The sequence below is a fragment of the Palaemon carinicauda genome, chromosome 6 (assembly GCF_036898095.1).
Source record: "Palaemon carinicauda isolate YSFRI2023 chromosome 6, ASM3689809v2, whole genome shotgun sequence".
In the NCBI taxonomy this organism is placed as follows: Eukaryota; Metazoa; Arthropoda; class Malacostraca; order Decapoda; family Palaemonidae; genus Palaemon; species Palaemon carinicauda.
This window is the reverse complement of record NC_090730.1, coordinates 20,419,668-20,429,667: the sequence shown is the minus strand read 5'-3', so window position 1 is coordinate 20,429,667 and position 10,000 is coordinate 20,419,668. Positions and strand designations below refer to the sequence as shown.

The 10,000-nt window shown below is 31.8% G+C and overlaps 1 protein-coding gene across 1 annotated transcript in view; it reads right to left on the bottom strand.

Moving 5' to 3' along the window:
• LOC137642047 (probable peptidoglycan muropeptide transporter SLC46) overlaps positions 1 to 10,000 on the bottom strand; it is a 38,350-nt gene that overhangs the window by 23,059 nt on the left and 5,291 nt on the right. Inside the window, exon 3 of the mRNA XM_068374609.1 lies at positions 6,395 to 6,490. Coding sequence (XP_068230710.1) covers positions 6,395 to 6,490 — 96 coding nt within the window. The remainder of the gene's footprint in view (positions 1 to 6,394; positions 6,491 to 10,000) is intronic.

Here is a 10,000-nt window from a genome sequence, read left to right as displayed (position 1 = left end):
CTGTTTCATTCACTGCGTCTTTCCCCGTAGTTTGCCTGCCTGTCTATCTATCTATCTATCCGTCTGTTTTTCTGTTTCATTCACTGTGTCTTCCTTCGTCGTTTGCCTGCCTGTCTATCTATCTATCTTTCTGTCTTTCTGCTTCATTCACTGCGTCTCTCCCCGTCGTTTGCCTGTCTGTCTATCTATCTATCTGACTGTCTTTCTTTCTGTTTCATTCACTGCGTCTTTCCCCGTCCTGAATTTGAGTCTAATTTTCACTCTTGGTCTTTTTCCCATACCTCTTCCGATTTTTGTTCAGCTCTTAATGATACATTTATCAACATATGATGACAGTATTCCATGTTAAGCGTGTATAAATCCCCAGCATCGCTCTTCCATTTCAATGAAATAGAAAATGACCTGGAGCTATATAAAATTAAATCTTTATTAATCATACTTTAATAAAAGGATGAGTTGAACCACAACGCGAGTTAATTGAGAAGTATAAAGCTTCCCCTACAGCCTAATAATAATAATAAAAAAAAAACGTGCTGTAAATCTTTTCACTTTCAAATTAAGTTTTTAACAACGCACAAAAAAGAGCCACACCCCCACCGCATAAGAACGTGAGGTGGAATAAAAAGGAATGAAAAAAAGAAAAGAAGAAAGAAAACAGATAAATGAGGCAATGAAGAACAGACGTTGCGCCATAAAACAACACCGACCGCGAGAAAATAAGGTCGTTAGAGATGAGAGGAAACATTTATGGTGATGCTAGGCAAATGGAAGAAGAAGAGATGAAGAAGAAGAAGGAGAGAGAGAGAGAGAGAGGAGAGAGAGAGAGAGGAGAGAGAGAGAGAGAGAGAGAGAATTTGATATGTAAAACTATGTCCTGGTAACTGCCTAAGAAGAAGAAGAAGAAGAAGAAGAAGAGAGAGAGAGAGAGAGAGAGAGAGAGAGAGAGAGAGAGAGAGAGAGAGAGAGAGAGAGAGAGAGAGAGACGAGAGAGAGAGAATTTGATATGTAAAACTATGTCCTGGTAACTGCCCAAGAAGAAGAAAGAGAGAGAGAGAGAGAGAGAAGAGAGGAGAGAGAGAGACGAGAGAGAGAGAGAATTTGATATGTTCAACTATGTCCTAGAACTGTGCCCAAGAAGAAGAAGAAGAGAGAGAGAGAGAGAGAGAGAGAGAGAGAGAGAGGAGAGAGAGAGAGAGAGGAGAGAGAGAGAGAGAACTTGATATGTAAAACTATATCCTAAAACCTGACTAGTTAATTACAATAAAATTCGTTTCATGAAAGTTCACAAAAGAATCTGTGCTATCTTGAGCTATTTAAGGTCTATAAAAACATGTAAGGTTTTTTTTCAAGTATAGATAAACTAAAGGCTTTGAAGGTATAGATAAAAGACAGTTGTTTGTTTTGTTCAGTGTACACATGTAAAATGGATAGGGGAGAAACTATGAATCTATAAAGTAATATATTAATTATCGTGCCAGGAGAGGTTTTTTTTTTTTTCTTTTTTTATTGTTGATTCCCAAATAAATTTGATTTCGATAATATTCATATATTTTTTTCATTTACAGCTGAATTATTTCCTTTCTTGATTTATAAGGTTTTACAAATGACAGCACTAACAAGGGAAGAACATTGTCCATTTAGACATAAAAGTTATGAAATAGTTATGTGAGAAATTTGACATTAAAGGGAAAAATATAGATGTCGCATACATGGACTTAAAAAAAAATGACTTAAAAATGCAATTAATGGAATGCCGTGGCGAAAGGTATTCCAGATTATTGTGTAAAAACGTATGGCAATGAGTCATTAATAGCTTATGTGATATTTAGAGACGATAGACACCTGAGTGTGGAGGGAGGAGGAGGATAATAGGAAGACAGATGATGTATCAAATGAGTGTTTGGAATTGATCTCTTATTTATTCAGAAGAGCTGAGAGTGCAAGTTGTCAGTGTCGGTTATGAGTACGCTTATATTGTGAAGTTTTCTGCTCAAAGGGCTCCTTCAGATTCATGATACCAACAGTTGTGGTATCAGTATCATTATTGTAATTAGTAACTAAGCTACAATCCTAGTTGTAAAAGCAGGCTGCTGTACGTATAAGGGCGCAAACAGATAAAGTAGCCCAGTAAGGAAAGGAAATGAGGAAACATACAATAGGGTGCCTGAGTGTACCCTTAAGCAAGAAAAACGCTAACCCCAGACAGTGGGAAGACCATGGTATAAAGGTTATGGCACTACCCAGGACTAGGGAACAATGGTTTGATTTTGGAGTGTCCTCCATGATGATCTGGTTACCATAACTAAAGTTGTGGCCTGATTGGTAACCGTCTCTGTCTGGTGTTTGCCAGACGGAGGTTCGAGTCCCCGCTCAGACTCATTAGTTCCATTAGTGTCTTCAAACCTTACCATCCTTGTAGAGTTAAGGTTGGAAGGTTTGGGGGAGCCTATAGGTCTATCTGCTGAGTCATCAGCAGCTACTGCCTGGCCCTCCCTGGGCCTAGCTTGGGTGGAGAGGAGGCTTGGGCGCTGATTCATATGATATACTGGTCAGTCCTCTAGGGCATTGTCCTGATTGCTAGGGCAATGTCACTGTCCCTTGCCTCTGCCATTTATGAGTGACCTTTAAACCTTTAAACCCTTTAAATGGAAAGTAGCCGCTGAACAATTTACAGTTAAGTAGTTAATCTGAAGGAACGATAATTTTACAGTTATCTTAGTGTTGTCGGTGTATGAAGAAGAATGTGTAAAGAATAGGCCAGATTAGGGGTAACATAAATCCCGTGATTCAGAACACTTTCATTCGAAACTTTACCTGATTTCAGGTATGGTCAGTCACTATTCATGCAATTGCTGCCAATTCTATTTTTATTAGTAATATTGCATTATTAGGGACTATATCAATGATGATGATAAAGATCGTGAAAGAAATGGCAGTTGGTAGGCATATTTGGCAAATCCAAAAAGATACAATAGTGAAACGTTAAGCATTGACCTGAGTGATCTAGTTCTTTTAAGAATCCCACGGGGAATTCCCACACTGGTTTTTTTTTTTTTTTTGAAAGCCCTATTATAAATGTTGATAACCCCCTTGTGAGTAAGCAAGGGCTGGGCACACAAAAACACGGCCTGTAAACAGGCATTGGCACATACATCCACATATATACAAAAGCTTTTGGCCCTCAGTAGAGCAACCTTCAACTCTGCAGCTTAGATACTTTCACTCCTACAGTGTGAACTCGAAAGAAAATGATAACTTGAATGAACTCAGGTCTCTTTTCTTTCTTTTAATTTCTCTTGCAATAAATTACATATCAATAATGCTGTGACATATATTTGTAATGTATGACACTGGTAAAATAATATTATAGATAAATAAATAACATTTCCAGGGACCCATTTCAATTATCGAGACGGTCAACTGCTGGTTTGTGGTTTCATAATACTCTTAAGAGCTATTGTCGGTACAGGTGAGGTACGCCCTCCTTGTGTATGTTTATTTCTTTACAAATCATTTAAGAGATTCATTACTATTCTTTTATGAGACAGCCAGAGTTATTAGCTTTGTGATGTAACTTCATTAAGTTGCAGCGCGGGGATTTTAAATTTTGCAACTGCAAAACGTGCATGTTGATGAAACTCTTGATAACAGAGTTTAAGACTGTCAAGGACTCGTATTCAACATTGGAGAACATGAAAAAGAAAACAAGCCTTGGAGCTTCCAGAATTTAATTTACAGCTTATGCAATTTCATAAATGGATTTGGAAGAAAAATTTGCATTTTTATTTAATATTTGAGGTTGAAACACAAGCTTAGATGACGACGAATAAAAACTGTTAAATACCTCGGGCATGAAAAATAATTAGTTTACGAATATTGCCTAAAGAATCGTGAACTTAATAAAGCCTTGTAGTTTCCTGACAAGAAGATGGTAATTTCATCTGAAGTAGGTAATTAATGTGAACTAGTTCAGGTAAGTTATGGGATTATGAAATTCTCTCTCTCTCTCTCTCTCTCTCTCTCTCTCTCTCTCTCTCTCTCTCTCTCTCTCTCTCTCTCTCTCTATATATATATATATATATATATATATACATACATATATATATATATATATATATATATATATATATATATATATATATATCTATTTATATGTACATACATATTTGTATATAGATATTCATACATATTTGTATATAAATATGCATACACACATATATATACATATATATATATATATATATATATACATATACATATATATTCATATGTATATATATACATACATATTTGTATATACATGTACATACACACATACATAAATATACATATATATGTATTTGTATATATATGTATATATATGTATATACATATACATATGTATATATATATATATATTTATATATATATAAATATATATATATATATATATATATATATATATATATATATATATATATATATATATAGTATATATAAGAAACAATCTAATGATGAATGAAGTTTGCTTTCCTCTGATAAGGTGTGCTAACAAGTTTTCAGTTGTAGAACGATGCAGAACGAAGATCACAGAGTTTATACAATAACATAAACGATAATAGAGACAAATTCACAATGCAGAACAGTTCTCTCTCTGAAATAATTTTGCTTGGTTAGTGAGAAGACTGTCGAGAAATTTTAAGGATATTAAGGATATGCGTGATCTCCAGTATACGGAAGCTGAAGCTTTCGCTGAAGAAAAAAAAAGTGTGATCTTTACTACCCAGTTCATGAATGTAGTAGAATAGAAATGGATACAACATCCTTCCTGTCTTACATCCACTTCTGGAGAAAACTAGACACTCCCCACGTCTTAATGGTATAACAAAATTTCACTTTCATCGTAAAACTTTCAATTGCATTAAGTAAATGCGTTTTTTTTTTTTTTCACCAAACCACCTCATTACATTTTTCATTACATCTTTATCAATTAAATCATATATTTTCACTTATGAATAGTATTAACTGAAAATTTATACCCGAGGCATGTATTGTGCACTGTTCACTGGCATTATATTATGACGGAAATATCCTGACAGCATCTTAATACATAGCTTGAAATACGTCACTTAGTTCAGTCTTGAATTCTCACTGAATTTTCATTGGTAATTGAAATGAAAAGAATGGACACTTTCTAAACTACTACTTGATGTAGTCACTGTTTCAACTTTACCATAGTATTACACAAGACAGAGAATATATATGATTCTACACACATACAGTACATACATGTGGTATTTGGGCATATAAATTTACGTTTATAAGAATAGATATCTTAGATATTATCTATCTATCTATCTATATATATATATATATATATATATATATATATATATATATATATATATATATATGTATATATATATATATATATATATATATATGTATGTATATATATATATATATATATATATATATATATATATATATATATATATATATATATTTATGTATATTTAGGCGTGTGTTAGTTTATACACACACACACACATATATATATATATATATACATATATATATATATATATATAATATATATATATATATATATATATATATATAGGCTATATATATTTATGTATATTTAGGCGTGTGTTAGTTTATACACACACACACATATATATATATATATATACATATATATATATATATATATATATATATATATATATATATATATATATATATATATATACACACACAGTATAAGCGTGTGTGTTATTTTATACATATATAAGTCTACATATATATATATATATATATATATATATATATATATATATATACATATATATATATATATATATATATATATATATATATATATAGTATAAGCGTGTGTGTTATTTTATACACATATAGGTCTACATATATATATATATATAAATATATATATATATATATATATATATATATATATATATACTGTATATATATATATATATATATATATATATATATATATTATATATATATATATATATATTTATATATATATATATATATATATATATATATATATATATATATATATATATATATATATATATATAAGCGTGTCTGTTAGTTTAGTTTATGCACATACAGGTCTACATATATATATATATATATATATATATATATATATATATATATATATATATATATATATATATATATATATATGTACATACATATATATACACACACATATATATGTATATATAAGCATATATATATATTTATATATATATACATATATATATATATATATATATATATATATATATATATATATATATATATATATATATATATAGATATAGATATATATGATCTTTAATTGATTAAACGCAAATATATAAAAATTACTTACCTAAAGCGGCCAAAAAGTTCTTGTAAGTAACCCACAGTCCGTAGTCGGTAGCTTTCCATGCCAGAACTCGGCGTGTGAAGAGGTACATGTAGGCGCCTGGAAATTTAGAAAGAAAATGATATAAGGGTAACTGGAGTCCACTAAATAGTTCATAAAACGTGTTTGCATTAACAGGAAACTAGAAATATTTTTGGGTATATAATACTTATGAATATGCTCTAAAATACTAAGTGAAATTGTGGTTTTTATTAATTCAATTATATTAAAGATTTGCATAACTGGTGATCTACTCTTGAATAGCACGTTATCAGAAAATACTTTTAATTACTATTATGTGAAGACTCTTAGATTATCTAATTAGCTGACTGTCTTCCTCCATCGCTCAATTCTTCTCATGACCTTGAACTTGAACCTGAGGTTCTACCGCAACATAAGTAGAAGGTGGGGGTTTAACAAGGCCACTGAAAGAAGTCCACAAGAAGAAACTTGTTTTGATTCTTATTAACATTTGGCAAAATATTCTTCTTCACATCCCACAAATTAAAACCTTCGTTTTTCTTGGTGGGCGATACTTTTCTTCGATTAATAAATCTATTGATTCCTCCTACAGAATGGAGACATTATGGAAAATAAAAAAAAAAGAATATTCAATTATGGTTCTCTGAAAATTTATAAAAGGCAACGCTTCAGTGTTCAATTTTCAATTTCTGATATTTAAAAAGCCACTCGTCCTCATGTCCCCCTTAAATGTCAGTGATCAATGTTTTCCTAGCGATAAAGTAACTACACGACCCCTTAAATATCATATATTATTTTTTATAGCTATAGTTAACTACACGACAGTTTAAATGTTCGAGAATACTTTTGTTATAACAATAAGATAACTACACGGCCCTTTAAATATCAGAGACTACCTTTTATTCTACAATCAAGGTAACTACACGACCCCTGAAATGTCAGGAGCTTACCCTTTCTAGCAATAAGGTAACTACACAACCCCTGAAATATCAGAGATTACTTTTTCTAGCAATAAGGTAACTACATGATCCCTTAAATGTCAGAGATTACTTTTCCTAGCAATAAGTTAACTACACGACCCCCTTAAATCGAGATTACTTTTTTTTAAACAATAGGATAACTACACGACTCCTTATATGTCAGAGATTACTTTTTTTTTTTTAATAATACGGGAACTACAAGACTACCTTAAATAGAGATTAATTTTTTTTTAGTAATAGGGTAACTACACGACTCCTTAAATGTCAGAGATTACTTTTTTCTAGCAATAAAGGTAACTACACGATCCCCTTGAATAGAAGTTACTTGTTTAACAATAGGGTAACTACACGACTCCTTAAATGTCAGAGATTACTTTTTCTAGCAATAAGGTAACTGCCACGACCCCCCCTAAATAGAGATTACTTTTTTTAAACAACAGGGTAACTACACGACTCTTTCAATTTCAGAGATTACTTTTTCTAGCAATAAGGTAACTGCACGACCCCCCCTAAATAGAGATTACTTTTTTAAACAACAGGGTAACTACACGACTCTTTCAATTTCAGAGATTACTTTTTCTAGCAATAAGGTAACTGCACGACCCCCCCCTAAATAGAGATTACTTTTTTAAACAACAGGGTAACTACACGACTCTTTCAATTTCAGAGATTACTTTTTCTAGCAATAAGGTAACTACACGACCCCCTTAAATAGAGATTACATTTCCAGCAATAGGGTAATTACACGACTCATTAAATCTCAGAGATTACTTTTTTCTAGGAATAATGTAACTAAGTATAAAGGGGCCTCATTTTTGGTATAATATTCCCGTGCCTTATTCTCTTATCTTAAACCTAGAGTAAAAGAAAATAAAATTGGAGTAAAAGAGAATAAACTAGACGTAAAAAGAGATATATTCCATATCAATGAAAACTTCATCTCTTGATACTGTCACAACAGGATCTATAGCTCATACGAAGCAACAACAAGGCCTTCTATAGTTATCATCATTATTCTAGTAAATTCCTTTATGTCATAATTAAATATTATATTATATAATGGTAAGCTTTTGAATATCAGCTGTATGTTGGACAAAATATTTGTGTATCATTCTTATGATTTGTATGTTATTTTGTCGATAAAATATAAATCTATGTAGTGTAAGTATTCCCTCCTCAGTACAGTGGGGTGGAATTGTGTCTTATACGTCCTACAGATCACCTAGAACATGGGATGTCTGAATAGCTTGGAATTCCTGATCTCATAATTCATTGGGTGTGGTAGAACAAGCCACAGCTTAACAGGTTCCTTCAAATTTAGAGGTTTCTTGCCATTCTGATCTCTCTCTCTCTCTCTCTCTCTCTCTCTCTCTCTCTTCTCTCTCTCTCTCTCTCTCTCTCCTCTCTCTCTCTCTCTCTCTCGAATCGGAAGAACTTGTATTCGAAAGATCCTCGACCCGTATTATTATTATTGTTACTATCATTATTATTATTACTTGCTATGCCACATCCCCTAGTTAGAAAAGCAAGATACTATAAGCCCAGGAGCTCCAACAGGGAAAGTAGCGCAGTGAGGAAAGGAAACAAGAACATGAACAGTAACAGCATTAAAATAAATATTTTCTTTATAAACTATAGAAAACTTTAACAAAAGAAGAGGGAGAGAAATAAGATAGAACAGAGTGCCCGAGTATACTCTCAAGCAAGAGAACAAATTTTAGAATCGTTTGAAATCACAAGAATAAATTCTATATCGATGAAGATTGAAAACAGAGGAAATTGAGCAATTGCACGTCACACCCACATACAGATGTAATAACTATGTTTTGAAGATAGAGAGAGAGAGAGAGAGAGAGAGAGGAGAGAGAGAGAGAGGAGAGGAGAGAGAGAGAGAGAGAGAGAGAGAGAGAGAGAGTTTTCTGGACTATTCGAAGACAATTTCACTGATATTTAGATCAAGCACATCCGCCCTAGTGACATTTGCTCTGAGACTAACACTGAGCAGTTTGCAATCACTTGACAAAGATAAACTAATTCTGTGATATACATGGGTCTCCATATAGACAGGCGAGCAGTTTAGAAAATAGATTTCATTGTGAACTGGGTCAATGAATGAAAAAGGGATTAAAACAATAAGAAAGTGTCTTGGCCCAATCGCAAAGTCATGTGGGAATCGTTTACGAGATATAAGATCTTTAAAACTAAGATATTTAATTCGTCTGTTTAACTTGTGTCATACGGATAGGCATTACTCATTACGAGATAGTTGATGACTATAAAACTATTCATGAATAATGCCCCTTTGTGTATACATTATTGAAAGCCACTATAATTACGTTAAAGGTAGTTTTTAGTTTTTAAGGATTTAGTAAAGTTAATATGAAAAATAATTAGTTTGCAAGTGATTTCACATTGAACATGATTTTTTTTAATATAAATCACGCGGCAGTTTTTAAACCATAAAAACGTTAATATCTTAAGCTTAATGGTTCTTCGCCATAACAGTGAACGAGACTGGTTTGCGCAACTAAATTCTTCTTCATTTTAACCCTATTTTTTGATACATGCAACTTTTATAACAGAAAATCTGCATAGCCACACTTAGTGG